Source organism: Ctenopharyngodon idella, chromosome 24, assembly GCF_019924925.1.
Source record: "Ctenopharyngodon idella isolate HZGC_01 chromosome 24, HZGC01, whole genome shotgun sequence".
In the NCBI taxonomy this organism is placed as follows: Eukaryota; Metazoa; Chordata; class Actinopteri; order Cypriniformes; family Xenocyprididae; genus Ctenopharyngodon; species Ctenopharyngodon idella.
In genome coordinates, this window is record NC_067243.1 from 11,157,123 (window position 1) to 11,179,929 (window position 22,807).

Here is a 22,807-nt window from a genome sequence, read left to right on the forward strand (position 1 = left end):
GACATTCAGTACTATACAATATTCAATACAATACTATACTTAAAATGTATTGACCTTACTACTGTAGGTTGCGATTACTAGCCGCTACTCTTTTTTTTTTTTTAACGTAATTGCAAAATTTGTTTACTGTGTTACAATATACTTTTTTTTTTCTCTGTAACTGCATGCTTTGGATGTCTAATGTCTAATGAGTGATCTGTAGTGTTTATATTTTGACTGGCCGTGTATGATCTGAAAGCATTATTTGATTTTGAGCACAGATAAAACGGTTTGAGGTCAGAAGAGTCAGATGTTCTCTGAATGTAGTTTGGTTTTTTGTTTAAGGTTTTGAGAAAGTGGGTGATGGTTTCAAGTAATGTGTTTTAGCAATTTAATTACTTAATAATCATTCAATTATGTAAATATCTCATGTACCTTTGTATTTATTTATGTATTGTTTGTTTGTTTTTCGCCTTTATCTAGTCTAGTCTCTACTCAACAAGAAATTCAGTGCAGCTCAGCCCCACCAGCAGAGGTCGTCAGTAAAACCTCCTGCGCTTTTTTGCAGCGCGCTGTAACCTCTGCGCATGCGCTCTTACCGCGCGTCTCTTCCCTCCCCGCACTATCAAACTCCTGCCTGTCCGCGCCGCCGAAACGCCGAGCCGACAATGGCACAACTGGTGGGACCTCTCCGCAAAGAGCTCGCTGACTCCCTCTCCTCCTGCCGGGTATTGGTGGTCGGAGCGGGAGGCATCGGTTGCGAGCTGCTTAAAAACTTGGTGCTCACCGGCTTTAAGAATATTGAAGTGGTAAGTGGGAGGAAGGCGGACTCTCTTTGTGCTGCATGAATCAGGCCCCATTATCACCGACTCTCATTTATAATAATTTGCAATGAAAATGAGAGCCATACACTGTATATACCTGTGCATTACACGTTGCATTTAGCGTTTTAATGGCGTAATGCTGTTCGTCTCATCGTAAACATTGAGAACAGATTTTTTTCTTTCGCGCCATGCTCTGTGACGTACAACGTCCCTTGAAAACATTGACCACACTTTACGCTAAATTACCGTAGTTATTTTCACCAGTAATTCCTCAAATGTGTGGTTTTTTTATTTTTTATAATATATTTCTGCGTGATATCAGGCAAAGAATGTTTTAGTGTTAATAAACAGCTATTTGCCATCTCTAAATGTAGCGTATGTTATGATATACAGCCTTTAACGTTACTAAGTAATAGTAGCAGGATTGATTTATTTATTTTTTGTAGTTTATTTAGCAATTGTTCATCTTGTACACAAGGTTATAAAACTATACAAGGTGTTTATTAAAAGGATAATTAAATGCAGGTGTTTCTACAAACATTCAGTTTTCAATAATCAGTTGTTTACTGTACAAAGTCATGGTAACAGGGTTGACTATTTAAGAAAGTTTCCTACTGACAAAGTTAACAAGCATAAAGTGATAAAATAGAGACACATATATGAACTTGAAGCATTTCTTTCCTGAAAGGAGGATGATATCAGTGTTTTAGTTATTTATGTAGTTGTCCGTCATTTTAATAAGGGAGTGTTACAGTAGAACTTTTAGGGTGTCTTTAAAATGCTTGGTGGTTTAATGGTTTTATCAGGGTTTTCGCTATCAATTTGTGCTGTTTTGGTTCTTTAATAATCCTCATTTGCAGATTGACCTGGACACCATTGATGTCAGCAACCTCAACAGACAGTTCCTGTTTCAGAAGAAACACGTTGGGAAGTCCAAAGCTCAGGTAAATGGAAAAAACTGAACTCAACTTCAACTCATGTGTGATTTAGAAATATCCATCAGACATTGAGGACTTGGTGTGTTTCAGGTTGCCAAGGAGAGCGTGCTTCGGTTTTGCCCGTCTGCGAACATCACTGCCTACCATGACAGCATCATGAAGTGAGTCCAGTTACGTTTTTGCCAAGATGAAGGCTTTTCGTATGAAGATTTCATTGTGTTTCAAGCGACTGTGGTTACTATATCAAACACTAATTCTTTGGCCAAAAAGTTTGATCTCCAGTGTTGTTGTCTTTGCTCCTTGCAGCCCAGATTACAATGTGGAGTTCTTCAGGAATTTCCAGCTTGTCATGAACGCTTTGGACAACAGAGGTATGGTTTATTCAGCGGATCTTGGCATAAGTGAATGAACTCTAGCTTAATTCCATCTAAAATGTGTCTTTTCTGTTGTCCATGCAGCGGCCAGGAATCACGTCAACAGAATGTGTTTGGCTGCCGACATTCCCCTCATTGAGAGCGGCACGGCTGGCTATCTGGGACAAGTCACAGTTATCAAGAAGGCAAGGATCTTCTATTAAATCAACTTTTTTTTTGACACATTTTGATATTAATTATTTCAATGTCATGCTCTTGGCATTCACGTCAATTTCCAAAATGCAGGGTCAGACAGAATGCTACGAGTGCCAGCCTAAACCTACACAGAAAACCTTCCCAGGGTGCACCATTCGCAACACGCCCTCTGAACCCATTCACTGCATTGTGTGGGCCAAATATCTCTTCAAGTAAGTTCACTACAATAACATTTGTCCTGTCTCATCTAAAGATGTCGACTAAACTGATGTTGTTTCTAGTCTAGGGCCCTGAAATCAGTTTTAATTTTTTTCCCTAAATTCCATGTTTTTGCATTTAAAATTTAACGGATTAAGTTTTAATAATTAAAAGATTTCTAATCAACTGACTTCATAGTTTAGTTTTTTTACTTTAAAATAATTTTATAGTTATTAACATTTTATTATTTATTTATTTTTTTTTTCAGAAATTCTTTCTTTTCTAGATTCTTTGTTTTATAATTTAATACACATTATTATCAAAAATGGTGGAAATCATATGAATGTGTAACACTTTAACAAATAAATCTTTTAAATTGTAATCAAATTAAATTCTTTTTTTTTTTGGTAAACAGTGTTGCACAACAGACGTTTACAGATTACATTAAAATATGGATGAAATATTGTTACGTTCTTTAATGTTTTAATAAACTTTATTCATATTAATGTAGTGCCGATCTGAGCCATTTTCCATTCTTCATTTCCACAAGGGTCTTGCGCAAAGGATTTGATTTCCATAACTTGTCTTGTAAAGCTGTACTTTTTCTTTGTCTTGTTAAATTATAGGAGAAATCAAACTCAAAACTACTTCACACTTATTAACGTTACAAAAACATGAATTCTAGCCTTTTCCATGGTCAAAAGACTGTCTAGCACCAACCCTTCCTTCCTTATTCTTCTTCATAATTGTTACGCAGACGTAATGTGTAAAAAACTATTCGGAGTCACGTGATGCAATATAAATAACACAAAATATGTATTTATCTAAAAACATAATCACTTTTTTAAAAAAGGCAAAATATTACAAAATTCTTATTGTTTATGGCTCTAATAATGAATACTTTGAGAAGTACTTTGTTGTACAATATTAATATATTTCTGCCATCATTTCTTCAAGTTAAATCAGACGTTTATTTTGGCAGGTTGTGGTGGAAAACCTTTGAGTTTCTGTGTAGCTGATGATAGTTTCATTAAATTAAGTGCTGTATGAATACAGGCCTGTTCTGGGCGAATTAGCTTGGTTTTGAGGGCTAATTTAATTGCCCTAAGCTTACATGTTATATTGAATTGCCTTCATAGTCAGCTTTTTGGTGAAGAGGATGCGGATCAGGAGGTATCGCCCGACACGGCTGACCCTGAGGCTGCCTGTGAGTAGCCGCACATTTACAACTTATTTACTACTACAATGGTGAACATTTCTGTGGTAGGGTGCTTAAATGTACTTGAATGAAAAATAAATGTACAATTTGGTGTATCAAAGCCAGAAACTACCTTTATATTTATGCATGGAGACTTGTTCTGTTAAGTATGTACTGCAAGTTAAAGGGATAGTTCACCCAAAAATGAAAATTGTCATCAGTTGCTAACCCTCAAGTTGTTCTAAGCCTGTGTGAATTTCTTTCTTCTGCTGAAGACAAAAGAAGATATTTTGAAGAATGTCAGTAACCAAACAGTTGACGGACCCCATTGACTTCCATAGTATTTTTTTTCCATTCTATGGAAACTTTTCATCAACTTTTTGGTGACCCATATTCTACAAAATATCTTCTTTTGTGTTCAGCAGAAGAAAAAAAAAAATTCACACAGATTTACTCACTCTCAAGTTGTTCTAAATGATGACAGAAATTTCATTTTTGGGTGAACTGTCCCTTTAACTAATTGTTAAACATGCTGTGGTTTTTATTGGAACCATCTGATAAGATGTTTGTGCGTTGCTTATCAACCACAGGGAACCCTGCAGATGCAGCAGCCCGAGCTACAGCCTCAGATCAGGATGGAGACATCAAGCGGGTGTCCACTAAAGAGTGGGCTCGCTCAACAGGCTACGATCCCGTCAAACTCTTCAACAAGGTGCAAGCTCTTACAAACCTGACCTTACATCATTACCCAGTCTGTTCTTTTAGAAGTGGTCTAAAAGTGATATTGTGTTTCCTTTCAGCTTTTTAAAGATGACATCATGTATCTGTTGACCATGGATAAATTGTGGAAAAAGAGGAAAGCCCCATTACCTCTAGACTGGACAGAAATCCAGCAGCTTGGTGAGTCTGTTGACTCTAGTCATGTCTAGTTATATATATATATATATATATATATATATATATATATATATATATATATATATATATATATATATTTAAAAAATCTAGTAATTGTATTTCAAAGACATGTTTAATGAGGCTGTATGGTGTGTGTAAAAGCTTGTTCTCAGGAGGAGGCCTGTGGCACAGGTCTGAAGGACCAGCAGGTGTTGGGTGTTCAGGGTTACGCTCAACTCTTTCAACGCAGTGTAGAAACTCTCCGATCTCAGCTGACAGAGAAGGGTGAGGGTGCGGAGTTAGTCTGGGACAAGGTGAGTTTCCACAAAATGGTTTGAATTGTCCAAAAGTTTGTGATTGGGAATGTCAATGGGTTCAATGAAAAGAAAAAAAAAAAATATATATATATATATATATATATATATATATGGTATAGAGCGCATTTTTATATATATATATATATATATATATATATAAAATGCGCTCTATACCCTTAAATAGTACTATTTTTGGGGATAGCCATTTATAGTAGTGACCGAAACCATAGTGGACATTATTAGGGTTGGGAATCGAAAATCGATTTTGGAATCGGAAAATTAAGGTCAGGAATCGGTTATAAAATACGTGATTTTAAACCAAAAAACGTGGGCACAGAAAGCCGCCTCTCATACTGAATAGTGCGCTATACTCAAAATATCCTCGTGAACACAGTCGGTTATGTCTTAAGAGAACATAAATGATTGACAAAGAAACCAAAATATGTAACCGCACATTGGATCCGTGCAGCTCTTAAAGTGACAGCAGCCTAATATTCCTGATGGTGTCTCTATAATAACGTTAATCAAACAACAAAAGACAGAAAATACTCTTGTTGTTCTTGACTGAATAGCTTTTGTAACTATAAAATATATATATATATATATATATATATATATATATATATAAGTGTAGTGTTAGTTAATAACTGTTTACTTGTCTTTAATAATGCTTGAAATTTATATTAGCTAGGCTAGTTGTTTTTGCTATGGTATTTTTAAACCATAGGCAAAAGTTCCTTGTGTAAGTGTTCTTAAGCCTGTTGATTTTTGTTCATGGTATTCAGCTACAATGAAATGTTTTGCAATAAGACTTAGAATAAATGTGAATGATGTCCAAGTTTTTTTGTTTTTGTTTTTTACCTTATTGGAATCAATAAGAATCGAAATCGATGAGCATAATTGTTAAAATTCAAATGATACCCAACTCTAGACATTATTGAGTGTACTCATTCAATACCATAATTCACCTCAATAACCAGTGTACAACACTCAACGGCCAAGCCAATGTGAGCATCCAGCATAATGAATTCAAAATGGTTATGGTTTTCACAAAAATATTAACCAGCACAACTGATTTCAACATTGATAATAAATGTTTCTAGACCAGCAAAAATAGCATATTAGAATGATTTCTTAAGGATCATGTGACACTGAAAACTGGAGTAATGATGCTGATATTTTTTTTTAAACAGACAAAAGTGCTTAATTATATTAAAAATACTTATTGGCTATCTGTCAATTTCTATTTCTCTAATCAAAATAAAAGGAATTTAGTTTTCTAATTATTAAAGATTGTTCAGTGTGAACTTACATTTGTGGTGCTATTTTCAGGATGATCCTCCAGCCATGGACTTCGTAACAGCAGCTGCAAACTTGCGCATGAACGTCTTCAGCATGAACATGAAAAGCCGCTTTGATGTCAAATGTAAGTGTTTGGAAGGCTGCACTGCCACTGTGATTGTCTGGAATTTAATTATTTGAAATTATTTTTAGTTGGTGTTTAAAAACAATATTTGTTGTGTAAAACTTAGTGAGACAACACTTTTTTTTTTTTTTTTTTTTTTAAGTTGTCCTTTTTTGGCTTAAAGTTGCAGCAATGCTTTTTTTTTTTTTACCAAGAGCTATGCCCTTACGGCTCAAGAGACCCAGACTCTTTGGCTGTGGCTAAAAAATTAGTTCAGAATTTATAGTGGCTTTAAACCATGTTGTCTTCTCTTTTAGCCATGGCAGGGAACATAATTCCAGCAATAGCCACCACTAATGCAGTCATTGCGGGTCTCATTGTTCTGGAGGGGCTCAAAATTCTCAACTCAGACTTCGAACAGTGTCGCACGGTGAGCTTGCGGTTGTTTATTTTAAAGATTATAATCGTAAATGTAACAACCGAACTGCATCACATCCTGTGTTATCTAACACATCTTTGCGTTTCTTTTTCTCGCTTTTTTTATGTTCATTACATCTCAGTTGTGAAGAACTTTTTGACCTTTTCCTGTTTTGAAAGTTTTGTCAAGTGGTACAGTTGTGAGTTGTGGTCTTAGTACTATGTTTATCTTTAGATCTTTCTGAACAAGCAGCCGAACCCCAGGAAGAAGCTTCTCGTACCGTGTGCGCTAGACCCTCCTAATCCCAACTGTTACGTGTGTGCTAGCAGACCTGAGGTCACAGTAAAACTTAATGTGCACAAAACCATTGTGCAAGCTCTTCAGGATAAGGTACCACAAATGTTTCCATCCACAAGCTTTGTTTTAGGCGTTGTTCTTTGTGTGACCTCCATGAGAGCTCATGAAAGTTCTCATTTATATTTACGGTGGGGCTTTTCAGATACTGAAGGAGAAGTTTGGCATGGTGGCACCAGATGTGCAAATTGAGGATGGAAAGGGAACAATCCTCATCTCCTCGGAGGAAGGAGAGACTGAAGGTGTGAATTATTTCTGCCGCTAGAGGGCATCTATTCTCTACTATAACAAAACTCTGAGCTTTGCTTTAGGGTCATCCCGTGTCAACTCAACTAACATGTAGTTACGGTACTGCGTATTTGAACTCTTGGTAGCTTCAGAAGCTGTTTAAATGAACAAAATCCCATCTTCCAAATATCCCTGAAACTGATTCAAATACAGATTCTTATAAATACATGCAAGTTAATGTGCCTCAACTATTTTCAGTGGATTTTTGGTACTCAGAGTTGTTTTATGCACTTCTTTTGATTAGAGGGAAACAAGATACATTTCTAGTTTAAATATTATTTATTCTTCAGACATTCCTCTTTAAATGCAACAAGTAATCAGCTATGTGCAAAGTGAACAACATTTGGTTTTTGATCACTGAAAATAGGTAAAATTCAACAATTTGAACATGGAGCTGCTTTGAGATCCCCATATCTGTGGGACTGAACTATACAGGACTTTGAAAATTTAAGATTCCAAAAAAAGTTTATTAATAATGAGAATCTAGAAGGAAATTAAGATATCTTGAATATTTTTAGAGTTACAGTTACTTTGGAAAGGGATATTTATGGCACTCAGACAGCTATATTCTATGCAATTGAGTTGATAGAAAAACATTACATTTCTAGTTTCAACATTATTTGCTCTTCAGATATTCCTCTTTAAAAGGAAAAAAGTATCAGCTGTATGCAAAGTGACCTACATTTGGTTTTTGACCACTGAAAATGTGTACAATTTGCCAGTTTACTCATGGAGCTGCATTTAGATCTCAATATTTCTGGGATTGAACCATCAAGGGCTTTTAAAATCAATGAAGATAGCAAAAGGAAAGTTTAAGAACCAGAATCTAAGAGGATATTAAGATACTTCTTGAGTTACAGGCATGCAAACTTGAGGCAAAAAACACAAAAAGTGCTTTTTGCCATTTTTGAACGGTCACTGTTGGGACATAATGAAAGAAAGATAGCTAAAGTCAACAGATTTTACTAATAGACCTACCAATCTCTGTGTAAAAATAAAATAATGATGCTGCCATCTTTCTAAAGTCATTTTTACACCCCTGTAAATTGGCTCCATGTCTCAGGTTAAATGTCATTTTGACCCCCCTCTACAAAATAGCGGATTACTCAGTAAATATACATCTGTGACATTTTAATATTTTGGCTTTCATCAATAATAATACTCGTCTTTCTACAGAAAAAATATTAACAATCAAAAATTTGAGCCAGGGAAGTTTCTGAAGTTTGGTTGATTTGACACTGAATGACCCTTTAATGTTTTGGTCCCTCTGTTTCTCTATAGCAAACAATAACAAGTTTTTGTCCGACTTTGGGATTCGGAATGGGAGCCGTCTTCAAGCAGATGACTTCCTACAGGATTACACTCTTCTGGTCAATGTAATTCACAGGTTGGTGTATTCATTTAGCTAAGAGGATACTTCTTTGCTCTTTCTTGAACATTAACATTTTTTTTTTTTTTTTTTTTTTTTTTTGTAGTGAGGAATTGGAAAAGGATGTTGAGTTTGAAGTAGTGGGTGACGCCCCGGATAAGGCGCCAACTCCGAGTGCCCCAGAAGAAGGGAAAAACATTGCCAACGGTAACAAAGATTCTGCCCAGCCTTCTACCTCATCTAAAGGTAAGAACAACATTGATTTTCTGCAAACCTTTGGCAAAACATCTGCTTTTAAAAGGAATAGTTAACTTAAAAATGAAAAATATTCCAAACCTGCATTTCCAATTATTCCTCATGCAAAAATATCAAATTTCTCCAAAAAAAAAAAAAACTTGTAATAAAGCCAGGGTTGCCAGGTTTTCAGAACAAAACTCACCCAATTGCTACTCAAAACTAGCCCAGTCTCATTTCAGGGGGTTCCCCTGGTAAAAATTACGTTCCAGGGGGTAAACTCTGCGTTTTTTTAGCGGGGTTCCCCTGCTAAAATTTGCATTCCAGGGGTTATTTGGGGTCGCCTCAAACCGCGGACATGGAAAAACAATGTTAAAATAGCCCAATTCCATGGGAAAACCTCAGACTTGGCAACACTGAATATAGCACACAGTACTCATACTTGCTGTTGTCATTTTGGAGTTTTGCATTATAAAAAAAATCAGTTTCATAGTTTGGAAACAAACAGCTTGGACATTCTGCTAAGCATCTCCTACTGTGTTTCACAGGCAGTTTCATCATTGCTGTTTATGAGTAATGCACTTTTTTTGTGTTTGCAGCAGCTGCAGAGGATGATGACATCCTTATCGTAGACTCAGACGAAGAACCGTCCTCCAGCGCCATGGAAGCTTCCCCGGAGCCTAGTAACCGCAAGAGGAAGCATCACGACGCTGAAACAGACGACGCTGCGTCTAAGCGCAAACGCCTCGACCAGCAGCCGGCCGATGATGATGAAGACATCATCGCTCTAGACTAGCATTTTTGACAAGATTTCTCATGCTCCACGAAAGAGGACTTTCCTCACGTTGAATTTTTGTACGGTTTCTCTTACCAAACATGTAAATATATCTGTACAATATGGTTCAAGCTCAATGGATGTCGTCTTTTCCTTCTGTCCTTTGTTTTTTTGGGAACAGAAAACGGCTGAGTTATGAACTGCACTCGGTTAGGTTTTCCTCAGATGGATAAAATGCTTTTCAACTTTGTATTTTTTACAATATGTGTGACCTGGTATTTTGCCGTGTTTTAGAGAAGTGCTCACGGTATTTGAATGCATTTTTTCATCTTGAAAACCATATTCCATATTTATTACAGGTTTTGTTTTTGTTGCCAACCTCAGTAATATTTCAAAGTAACCAAATCATTGTACAGTAACACTATTACTGTATGATGGCTTGTCTATCTTCTGTTGCATTGCTTTAGCACCACGATAAAAAAAAAAAATATTGTGACTTTTTAAAAAAAAAAAAGAAAATACATTCAGACAACTATTTATACCATTGTGTTTTATTCTTATATATTAGCTTTTAGAAGTATAAATGAGCCCATGCCTCATTTACTGACCAAACTGAGGAGCTGAATAAAGGACATCATCTCATTTAACCTTTATTTCCCATAAAAGCGTGTTCTTGAGAGGGTACAATGTCCTAATTGCGCGTTGTTTACATTACAATGTTTGACGTAAGAACAATTTGTTTTCGTTTATTACTCACGTAGATGTCAGAGTCCACAGTTCACGTGGTAGATGTCGTCAGTAGGGTTCATCTAAGATGCTACCTGACATGATTACCCTTCCCCTATTTGGCAACTCAAGTAAAATGCAAGTTTTACGTTTTCAGTGGCACATTTCGTGGGCGATGGTCAATATTTATTTATTTTTATTTTTTTTTGTAATTGGTCTAGATACCTATTTCTTTCCTGCGTGATGTAAGAAAATAGTTTTTGCAGAAAAAAAAAAATATTTTACATGACAAATATCGAATACAATGGAGCAATAATTTAGAAATGTTGATTTGGTAAACGGAAAAAAACGAGGGAATTCATTTTCAATCGACCTGGCCGTTGAGTGCATCGGCTGTACACTAGTTATTGAGGTGCATTATGGGATAGAATAAGTGCACTTGATAATGTCCCCTATGATTTCGAACACTACTAATGGCTGACCCCACAAATAGTGCACTTTAAAAGGGTACAGAAAGCCATTTTTATTTCATTAAACCCATTAACATAACCATAACTTTTGACATTTCAAACTCGTAACAAGTTGCAATTTAAGACCTTTATTGCTTTCAGTTGAGTGATGTAAATAATTTTAGTAGCTAATGCAAATTATATGCAGGCTAACAAACATTAATTTGTTCTACGTATTTATAATATAATGGTCACCATTATTACCTAGTTTTTAACGTGTATATTTTATTAAATAAATACCCTAAATAAACCTTGAATGCCCATCCTCTGCATATAATTAAGACTCAACGCCCCTCAAAGGATGAAGCTGATTGGACCAAGGCTGGACACCCGACCCCCAACTGTACCTAGTCCTCCATTTTATCCACCTTCTGCTGGGATATTTAAACCTGTCCGTCCGCTGCTGTCTAGACCACAAACAAAAGCTCTTTGAGTTTCGTAAGACCGAGACAATTGGAAACATCTAGATCCCCATTCGTAGTTTGGTGGGCGTTGTTAACCAGCCGTTTTTTTTTTTTTTTTTGCCTTCATCCTCCAATCAGTAAGGCGCGAGAGGAAGTTGAGTGTTGTTGGCACGAGCTCGGCGCGAGAGCGCACGCCAAAGGACTATATTATTTACATGGCGTGACGTGAAATCTACGATTAATCAAGCTTTAAGTTTTAATCCGAGTCTTTAGGCAGTCTTCAGGTAGTTTTTGTTCCTACATAATTCATTTTTAGCTTGTTAAAGTAAACTGAACACAACATGGTGACACTGACAGCGATCGTAGCGCCTCTCGGCCGACAAATCCACAGACATCTGGCGAAGCATGTCAGAAGACAGCGATGGATACCTGCTCGGGCATGCAACTTGTCCGCATGCTCCAGCAGATTAGCCCTGAGTCAAGGTTAGTGCAGTTTTTAAGTTTTTGTTATGGTAAATCGCCCCCAACCCCATATTGTTTGGGTTCGTTGTCTTTTTGTGCAATATTTCCCATTCTCTCACCACTAGGTTATATTACAGATGTTGTATTGTAATTTATGACTGGGTTGATGATTATGGAGTCACAATGTATGTTTATTATCAGCGACAACGCCTTCCTGAATGACTTCCGGGTTTTGAATGATAGGGAATGTTTACAAGAAACACGATGGTAAATGATCACTGCATTGATTATGTCAGGGCAACTGCAGTAGTGCGTTGTGTATCATTTTTGTGGGGCAAATACACCTTGAGTGCTATCATTTTTGGATGTATGAAATAACCCCATCCTTTTACATCATGCTTTACATGATTGACATGTCACTGTTTTTCCACAGGCTCCGCCCACAAGAGATATATAGGCCATGTTTATGATGTCTGCAGAACATTTCATTGAAAACATCCCTGAAGATGCAATATAAGTCACGAGGTTTTTTGCCTGTAAGAGTTTTTAAAAAATTAGTTTTATCAGGTTGTAGTAAGTAGACAAATAAAGAATATTAAACAGGGTATAACATGGGGCCTGAAACTCGTTTTTACAAGAGTGAGTGGGTAACAAGATTGTAAACTTAGGCTAAACTAAACTCAGTGGGAGTAGTTATTTATAAACTTAGATTTCATAATTTTTTTGTAATTGGTTTGCACGCAAGAAGTATCATGTATAACAATGTCATATTCTTGAATATTACTATAACTGTTGTATATGTTTGTTCTCATATCTTTACCATGCAAGTAGTAGCTGTTACAGATTTCATTTCTATTGTGTAGACCTTATCTTATCTAAAACCGATTGGTTTATCAACACATAAAACGGGTCTTTTCCGATTTTAACGGTTTAAGCCTCACATTGAAAGCCACATAAAAGCAAAGAACAGTTAAAGTTTAATAAGTAAAGGTTACTTACAACTAACCTAGTTGTAAAATCAAGTGAACATTAACAAAGGAACAATAAAGTGTTTTTCAGTTATTGTGGTCTGGCAGCTCCATGCTTTTGGTAATGAAAATTACAGAGTAAACATCCCAAATCAAGTTTATTACAAATGTTCATTTTAATCGACATTTAATCAAAGACTGAGCTTAAATAAGATATTTTATAACAGAGTTATAGTTAGAACCCATGCTGTGTTTGCTTACCACAAAATGGGTCAGCACAGTTATAATCCCTCTTTACTAGACCACTTAAATGGCTGACAGGTCAGGAATTATAGTAAAGGCCATTTTAATCTCATGAAAAGCCTGTTGATCACATTCTCTGGTCGCTTTAATTCCTTCTGTAGAATTTAGAGCATGTGACCACAATCTAAGCAGTTATTGTGCAAGAAGAGCTCCGATAGCAAACCTTCTTGCTGTATAAAGGAACTCTTTCGTGTTTGCTCAAGGATAGCCTATAACGTTCCCAAGGCAAAGACTATTCATAAAGGTGGCATAAAATCCTGCTGACTGTCTTCCTGTTGAGCGTTACAGTCAGTTTTTCCCTGACATTCCGAATGTCAGGGGTTTTTTTTTTTTTTCTTCTTTTTTGAGTCATCGAGTCACAGGAGGAAGCATATTTTCTTCTCGACTTTTACTTCTCTAACACATTCCAGAAGGACGGCTCGTCTCCTCTTTGTGCCGCTTGAGTTGGATTTCTTTCTGCTGCTTTTTTTCTTGTTGGGATTTTAAGCATTTAATTTTAGAATCAGAACAAATGTGTAACGCAACGTGTGAGGCTGCCCTGTGTGCCATAAAATGTAGGTTTCTATCTATCTATCTATCTATCTTACTGTATGTTTTATAAAGCAGTTTTCTTTAGCTGTTTGTCATATTTGTTGTAAAAAAGCTACATACATTTTCTGAAACATCTTGTGCTATTGTTAGACTGTCTAAAAATCTAGTGTGCTGCCTACATAGACAGCATTTTGGAGCATCATGCTTGTTTTTGCACGTTTCTGATAGTGCTAAGGTTTCCTTATCCTGACCGGTCATTCTCTTCACAGTACATCCGATGTGGCAGGAGCCGCTTGCCATTCCCGGTGGAGATCGCCAGTCTCCTATTGACATCGTGGTGCGTAAAAGCATCTTTGATCCGCAGCTCAGACCTCTGAAAGTGCAGTATGACCCAAGGACCTGCCAGCAGATCTGGAACAATGGTTACTCTTTTCTAGTCGAGTATGACGACACCACTGACAAATCTAGTAAGTTATCTTCATTGACTTAATACCAAAATTTGCTATGGTATCCATAGTATGTTCTACAGTTACCACAAAAAAACTGCATTAGAATAAAATGACTGAAAATCTTCTGTAGGTAGATCCCATATTAATGAATTATGGTTTTACAATAGTAATACTATTAACTATATTACTGTAGTGGAGACTTTGCTTGCCTTAACTTTTTCCAAGTTGGAATTTCCTATGAGCTTGGTTAAAATTTTGGTAATTGTGGTTTTAATTGTATTATTGTGTAATAACTGTGGCAGAAACTAACAAATGAACTGTTTTGTGACCTGAAATGAATCTATTTCAGCTCTGAAGGGAGGACCACTGGAGGATCAGTTCAGACTGTGTCAATTTCATTTCCACTGGGGAGAAAACAACACCTGGGGCTCTGAGCACTCCATAGACCGCCGCCTTTACCCTGCTGAGGTACCCTTACGTAAGATTTTAATATGTTTTAAGGATTTATATAGCAATGAAGAACGAAGTCCTCTTTTTGAGCCATCTGGATGTCATTTTTTACTATGAGGAAGTATTTGTCTCTTGCGACATAGAGCTTCTCTATAATAGAGGGTGGAGACTTTAACGTAAGGAACAACCTACTATTTCTAGTGTAAAATCTGAAAGATAGTTACCTCAATGAATATGTGGCACTAACCCAGGATTAGTACTGTACTCTTTGATAGCCAGTTACATAAGGAGGTATGTGTGAGTGACCTTACTGTGCCAAAAAGCCAAGTTTGCCTTTGTTGGCGCTGGTGAGAATGTGACCCCTTTACGGCTCTCAGCACTCCTTTAGCTTTACTGATTTGTCTGTGTAAGTGAGTATGTGTAACAAAGCTCAGATTTCAGTCCTGTAAATGGATCCTGTATTGTGTAAAGTGCTTTCATTCCCTCCTCCTTGGTTGAATCTAACTGTGCCAGAATGAATGGAGGGCTGTCAGTTTGTATGGATGTTGGCTTAAGCTATCAATGACACGTCAAAAGCACAAAACCCTGCTATGTACAACTGCAGGATTGTGTAATCATAACCTGAACCAAATGAAAAGGCATTATGGAAAAAGTGCTCTTAATTATAGTTCATATTATCATGGGTGTGTGTGTGTGTGTGTGTGTGTGTGTTTTTTACAGCTCCATCTTGTTCACTGGAACTCTGACAAGTACAGTTTGTTTGAGGAGGCTGTTATGGAGGAGAATGGACTAGCTGTTATTGGAGTCTTTCTTAAGGTACTGATGTGTGTAATTATTATCAGACTTCTTTTTCATGGATCTTTATGCTTAGTAGCCCTTTTTTAAAAGTAAATTTGATTTGGTATTTGCACAGATTGGAAAGAGGCATGAGGGTCTTCAGAAACTGGTGGATGCCTTGCCATCAGTCAGACACAAGGTAAGGCATCAAACATTGTGTTTTGTACACATTGGCATTGTTGTGAGTTATAAACTGAGATTAGGAACCTCAGAGATCCATGATATTTTGGAAACAGGGGGATGAGGGTTAATCTTATTGCATACATTTTTTACAATCTTACAGTATGTAATATTCTCAATCTTTGTCATCCAGGATAGCGTGGTAGAGTTCACCAAATTCAACCCTGCATGTCTCCTTCCGGAGAACATTGATGACTATTGGACATACGCAGGTTCTCTGACCACTCCTCCTCTTACTGAGGCGGTGACATGGATTGTGATGAAACAGCACATTGAAGTCAGTCACGATCAGGTAAGAGAGGCTGATATGAGACAGGAAATTGAAGGAATATTTTCCCCCATAGCAAATTTAATTAAATAAATTTCCTTGTATTATTATTATTACATTATTCTTTGTAATATTTGTGGATATTACACACACGGACAAGGTGGTCAATTGATCGTAAAGTCTCGCTGTAACGTAACTAGCGACCAGTGGTGGACAGTAACAAAGTATTTTTAATTCGTTACTGTACTTAAGTACATTTTTCGAGTATCTGTACTTGAGTATTTTTATTTTGAGCAACTTTTACTTTTACTTCACTACATTCCGAAGCATAAGATCGTACTTTTTACTCCACTACATTTCATAAAACATATCGTTACTCTTTATTTTAAAATGAAGAAATCGTCACATGCTCAGAGACGCAAAAGCGGTGTCCGATTCGTGCACGAACTGATTCTTTTCAGTCATCCTGTTAAATCGGTTCACAAATCACATCAACAATTCATTCGTGAATTGGATTGATCGTATTGCAGCTGTTCTCGAGTCAACAAATCACTGATTCAATGATCCGTTCAGAGCGACTCTCCAGTGAATGAATTTCACTGTCTGACTGAAAATTAGCCAAGAACTGGGGGATCCTCTGAGTGTGCGCGCGACTGATGGTGAAAAGTAAGTCAGACCACTAATGTTGAATTTTAGGATGAATTGTTGTAAGTGAAAATCATACTTAGGTCACAACTGTCAGTTGTTTTTGAACTAAATCTGCTGCACAGGGCGATCTGTTTTAACCCACTGAAATGCTTTAATGCGACACGTCCACGTCTACAGATCTCGATCTCGATTCAAACAGATCAAATTACATTTTAAAGCTAACTTGCCGCTTCAAATAACGGTTGTATCGATTACATCGTTGCGGCACTTGGAGGTGCCAAAGTGACGTAAAATGTATTTGACATTGAATGATTCATTCAAAAGATTTGTTCAAAAACATTGATTCATCCAGTAATGAAACAAGTGAAGTAGTTGAGTGAGTCATTAAATCATTCATTCAAACCCATTTTTTTTTAAATTAATTAATTAAATATTTTTATACTGCAGCAATTAATATTTTGTCCTCTAGTAAATAATTATACACAATTTTGTTTAGTTGTCTGTTCAGAATCATGGGAGAATCATGATTTCTATTTGAAAGAAACAAAAAAAATCTTGATTCTCATTTTATCCAGAATCGTGCAACTCTAACACAAATTAAAATAACACATGCACGTTCATCTTCCCCTCTACTGTAGCAATTTCTTAAAATGTTATGTATTTAGCCCTATTATTATATATTTGTATATTTGACATAATAATTTTGAGCGATAGGATTATATAAAATACATAATATAAAATTAAATTATATAAGTGGCCTATATAAAATTACAAAATAAACATTCATCAGTTAGTACTTTTTTACTTAAGTACATTAAAAATCAAGTACTTTTGTACTTTCACTCAAGTAAAATTGAAAAGGAGCACTAAATACTTTCACTTGAGTGATATTTTATAACATGTATCTGTACTTTTACTCAAGTACTTGATTTGTGTACTTCGTCCACCACTGCTAGCGACAGATCAGTTATTCTGTATTGTGACGTACATCGGAGTGAAACGGTTATCGAGAAGGAAAGCAATGTATCACGTGGACTTTGTTCTGTCCATCTGAATGTGAGCTTGCAGTTGATTGTAAAAAAAAAAAAGGTGCAGGGTTTAATTATGAGGTAAAAAAAAAAAAAAAGAATAAATAAAATAAGGCAGCAGCTATTTCCCGCTATTTACACTTAGTGAAAATAGCATATTTTCTTAGCGATAGATGCTATTTACACTAAGTGTAAATAGAATATATTGCTATTTTCACTAAGTGACAATAGCAGCATTTTCTTAGCGATATGCTATTTACACTAGAGTTGCATCCCAAATGACGCACTATACACTATGCACTTGTGCTCTATGTACTCATCCATGTAGTGTATGAATTTTATACGTTTATTTTGTCATTAAACATCGGAGTCTGATCCCCCCCTCCACATCGTAATTAAAGCTGCGACAGCTGAGTGCATGAAGTGTCCAACATTCCACACTTTGTTTATTCCGTTAATTTAGTGCATCATCCGGGTACTTAAAGTGCCATTTTTCTTTTTGGAATTTTCTGTGTGAACGCACTACTCGCACTGTTTATACTTAAAAACGTCATAGAATAGTGCATCATTTAATAGTATAACATTTTTAAAAAATTTAAATGATGAAAATCATTATAGATTTGTGATGTTGATAACTGTGGAAATGCATCATCATAGCCTGTCCATTAGATTGTAAAAGGTTGTGTAGGAAAAGTGCAGAGTTTGATGAACGTTTACATTTAACACAAGTCATTAATTCTTCTGGTGTTTAGGAACGATAGTATATATTCTGCTTCTTGATGTCAGAAAGCTGTGGAAGTTCACAGCAAGTTGGGTTTTTGCAGCTTAGTTTCAATAAATATACGATTTTTTAGTTCTGAAAGTCTGTGCAGTATATCAAACTGCAAACGGGCCATGAAAACCATACATTTAAGCTTTGAGATCTCTCACACTGGATGTTTTGACTCTGCTGGGAGTGTGTTTGTTATTCCGACTTCATTTTCCACTGCTCCATGGTAACCTGGGAAATGGAACAGAAAAGCTCCTCTGCCTGACTGCTGACATCTGTTTTCTCTGTTCACCCTATTTGTCTTTTACATATGATCTCTCTCTCATTCTAAATACCAATATTTGGATGTGTTTTCTATTTTTTACATATTCTCTCATAATCCTTTTTTTTTTTTTCTCTCTCTCTTTCTCTCAGTTGGCAGTGTTTCGAAGCTTGCTGTTCACATCGGCAGAAGAGCAGGAGCAAAGAAGTATGGTCAACAACTTCCGCGTTCAGCAGGCTTTGAAGGGACGAACTGTCCGTTCGTCTTTCTCCCCCTTTCTCCAAGATGCGCCCACAATGGAGTAGCAACAAAACTCAATGACCTAATTCACATCCTAACCTTCAAAAGAAGCACAAAAAGACTCATCAGTCACTCTTTATGATGTGCTGATATCCGTATGGTCTTAACTGGATTTTGTAAATGTTTTCACCAGAGATTCCATTGAAAGGGATTAGCAAATATATAGTTTAGTTATTGAAAGAGTTAGTTTATTCCTGTCAAAAGGTTCATCCAATTCATCGTCATTTCGCTGTATTTGTACAAGTAATGAAAATAATGCTAGAATTTAAGAAATTCTAATTGCAATATGAAACACGCACAACATTTCCTCTCACCGTAGTGGCAAGGGATGTCCATGTTTGAGGACAAACAGCCCCCTCTTGTGGATCACTGACAATGCACATGCCTTGTTTTGGGGCATTAGACCTTGCAAAGTTTTTAATTTGTGTATACAGTAGTTTTAGTTTAGTGCTACACTTACCTTGTTTGCTGCGAGGGAATTTATTTTATGCATGATACTGACAATGCCTTTCACTTTAGGTTGGTTTTTAGATGCTAAATACAGTTTTTTTTTTAGTAGGTCTAATATACATCTAGAGAATATGTTAAGGCTACATTATAACATTGCAGTATAAATAAGACTAGAAATATAGTCTTTATAAAAGGTACACAAGACATTTAGAAATTTCAAAGGAAAAGGAGTAGATTAATGCACACAGTTGTTTAGTGAAGATGCATTACTGTTCTTGATATGTGCAGAATAGGTTAGTATCATCCTTAGTGCCTTTTGCATTGGACATAATCATTGATTAGTTCTCCATTGCTCTCATGTAATCAGTAATCTGCAACTGCACAAGTGGTTGGCCACATTTGCCTTTCGGTAAAACGTGCCTCCAGTACAAATCTACAAGTCTTTGTTGTTCTCATGATATTACGTTCGTAATTGTTCATCTGTGGATCTTGAACGTGTATTTAGTGTTGGTGATTTTAAAAATAACAGAGAAACTAGTCTTTATGTCAGAATGTCTTGTAAAATGTATTTGGGAGCACCTGGATGTGTCTTTCCACTATTTCATGAAATACCTCTCAGAGAGGAACCTCCATTTTTGAGCATATGTGCTCTATTTAATTTCTCCACTAGAGGTGTACATGAAACCAGGCACAATGTAGAAATGAGATCTACAGTAAGACCCACTGATTGTTATATTTCAATATTGGTGCATTCCGTTTTCCTTTCTGAAATATGCTGTAAGTGGCAATAAAAATGAAACTGAGACACTAAAGTTGTTAGAAACATCCAGGACCTTTTATGCTGCTAGTATTATATGTGCAAATGAATTGTGCATTTACACCTTGGGTACTTCAATGTTTTTAGATTGATGATAATATTTAGAAGATGGTTGAAAAGTAACATCAGTGTTCAGTTGTTCCAGGCAGGTGCAGAAACAGCAGAAGTTCAACATGCAGCTAAAATTGCCAAGAGACGCTGGTCTCTTTGTGATGGTTGAATAACAATGCTCTTGTATAAACTGTCCCTAAAAAGGCCTCTCATTTGAATGGGCCACCTGGTTTTCTCCCTACTTGGTCCATGGTTGAAATTCAAAGTGATACTAACTAGACTGGAAAACTGGATTTACACTGTACAAACTTTAGGTTACGGGGAGACTGGGATCCCTTCCCTCCACCTGCCCAAGTCTTTAGCTACTCTTATAGTAGTGAACATTCTTTCACATCAGGAGGCCCTGGAACAATGTTTTCTCATTGAAGCAGCATTGAATGGTGTGTGAAGACACCTTTTGTTGAATTTGAATTACGCAGTGAATGAATTATGGATTAAGGTTCTTGGACATTCTGACTCTTTGCTGTTGGTATTGAGGGCCATGTTGGCATGGTTTTGTACCCCCCACACACCCATGATTTGCCTCCGTTTTGTCACTTTTAAGGGAATTTAATAAACATGGTTTAACACTAAAACTAGTTTTGTTTTATAGACAGCCCTTTTACTTTTCACTTGAAGTCATTTACATAACTGTCACTTGTGCTGCCTATATTTTATGATGCAAATGTATGCAAAACTTTATTATGATTCATTCTTGTGTTGTGTACAAACTGCATTATTCATTATTAGTTTTATGAGATTTTGTATTTGAAATGTATTTGGCCCATTTTTGGTTGATTTTCATTTTGTTTTACTTTTGGGTGGACACAAGCATGTGCCCTGGGGATTTAAGCAGGAAGAGGGTGGAGCCGGAGGTTTATGGGGGCCCCATCCCAGCAAGAGTTGTTGCAGGTGCTGGTTAGGTCCGGATCAGCTGCGCTAAAAAGTACGTGTTTTAGCGGACTTAGCAGAGGGGGTGCCTACAGACCCAAAAATGAACATCAACAAATACACAATATAACCTCTCGTTCATGCTGTCTGACATGTATATTAACATTTTATGTGTAAAAAATGAAATAAAAAAATCTTGAGCCAAGTCTTCAGGGGTGGACTGTGTGTTAGTTTCAGACTTCTGATTCCTTTAAATTATTTTAAAATGCATTCAATACTCTTGTATGAAATCTTTAATCAAAAATGAAATTGTAGTGGTGCTCAAGTAACATTACATACTTTTTTATGACCAAATTTACCTAAACTTAATTTTACATTTACATTTTAATGGCTGGTTATGGAGTGCCACTCAAGAAAGTGTATTTTTTTAGTTTTTAAAACTATTTTTAAAAAAGAAAGAAATAAAGCTTTTAGGTTAATTCTGTTGTCACCGAAATGTTCCCTCTGCTGCGATCTCCGTCAGCCAATATGAAATGGAATTTATAATCATAGTAATATAAATGCAGAATTGTATTGTGAAGATGAAGGCATAAACAAATAAATAAATAAAAAAACTTATAAGATGATGGTGTCAAAATGCAAGCATTTTGTTGACAGGTAGCCTACCTTTTTTAGGACTGTTGTCAAAGGTAAACACCTTTGTACTCATTTCATAACCATGGCTGCTATCGATTGTCTTTCTCTAAGAGTTAAGAAGATTTCAGGCAATTAATCTGAACCAGTGGAGAGCAAGTTTCAGACGAGTTTGGGGCTAGACAGCACCTTAAAAGACGAGACAGAGAAGAAGGGCAGGGTGTGGGTGTTTGTAGAGGCTGGGGAACCTGGATTGAGTTTTGTCTCAAACTTGGTTCAAAAAGATTCCGTTCCATGTTTGTTGTTCTTGGCTGCATGAGTTATAAAAATGGGACGAGACACTGGGTTTTTGCGTATCCCAAACACAACATGGTTTCCCATCATTGTGTGAGAGAATTTGGAAACATGCTCTTTGTGCTCAACAGGAAAAACAAACTATAGAGGGGAACCGATTGAAAAGCAGCAGATCAAGTCTTCTTTTTTGGATAACCTTGGAGATTGTCATAGTTGTGATGAGGAAATAAGTTCTGTAACTGTGCAATATTTCAAGTGATGGTGAATGCTTCTGAGATCTCTTTAGCTGCATCTGTTTGATGACCAGGCATCGCTAATTGAATAGAAGCCACAGATGAAAGCTTCTAATATGAGGCTCCTTCCTCTACTATGGTTTTGTTCTTCAATGTTTTTGCAGGTTATTTTTAGACAAAAAGAAAACCATTCAGTCCTATTTGCTTTCTATAAACAGGAACCTATGGCTTAAAGATGTTTCTCAGAACTCCAATCCAGCTGTTTTCCTCTTTAGATCAAACATAAGAGTTCATCAACTTACTGTTGATTGACTTTTTTTTTTTTTTTAATAAATGTTTCAAACCAATCAATTGTGTGTTCAAATAATCACAGAGAGATTTTAGTACCGAACCCTGTGTATGCGAACCTAAATTATTAGAGTTACAAATTAGATATGTACATTAATTCTTGGCCAAAACCTGACAGGCCCTCTGAAGTTTCAGTTTACAGAGGAGCTGATTGTTTTCTACTTTTAATGATAACCAGCCTTTGTGATGCCAGG

The 22,807-nt window shown here is 36.4% G+C and overlaps 2 protein-coding genes across 3 annotated transcripts; both read left to right on the forward strand.

Annotated features, from left to right (window-relative positions):
• Positions 1 to 551: 551 nt before the first annotated feature.
• Positions 552 to 11,523, forward strand: uba2 (ubiquitin-like modifier activating enzyme 2). The gene is made up of 17 exons (XM_051885054.1): positions 552 to 788; positions 1,664 to 1,747; positions 1,832 to 1,902; positions 2,048 to 2,112; positions 2,200 to 2,300; positions 2,401 to 2,522; positions 3,648 to 3,715; positions 4,297 to 4,418; positions 4,507 to 4,606; positions 4,766 to 4,917; positions 6,253 to 6,346; positions 6,643 to 6,755; positions 6,978 to 7,133; positions 7,243 to 7,339; positions 8,667 to 8,772; positions 8,861 to 9,000; positions 9,588 to 11,523. Exons 1-17 carry the CDS (start codon positions 567 to 569, stop codon positions 9,782 to 9,784), a joined length of 2,010 nt encoding a protein of 669 aa, XP_051741014.1. The 5' UTR covers positions 552 to 566; the 3' UTR covers positions 9,785 to 11,523.
• A 121-nt stretch (positions 11,524 to 11,644) lies between these two features.
• Positions 11,645 to 21,310, forward strand: ca5a (carbonic anhydrase Va). 2 transcript variants are annotated; one of them, XM_051885059.1, is made up of 8 exons: positions 11,679 to 11,885; positions 12,298 to 13,689; positions 13,936 to 14,133; positions 14,465 to 14,583; positions 15,286 to 15,381; positions 15,479 to 15,541; positions 15,716 to 15,874; positions 18,710 to 21,310. In XM_051885059.1, exons 2-8 carry the CDS (start codon positions 13,647 to 13,649, stop codon positions 18,860 to 18,862), a joined length of 831 nt encoding a protein of 276 aa, XP_051741019.1. In that variant the 5' UTR covers positions 11,679 to 11,885; positions 12,298 to 13,646; the 3' UTR covers positions 18,863 to 21,310. The 2 variants fall into 2 exon arrangements, with proteins under 2 accessions (XP_051741018.1, XP_051741019.1); XM_051885058.1 differs by lacking the exon at positions 12,298 to 13,689 and having other exon boundaries at positions 11,645 to 11,885.
• Positions 21,311 to 22,807: the final 1,497 nt, after the last annotated feature.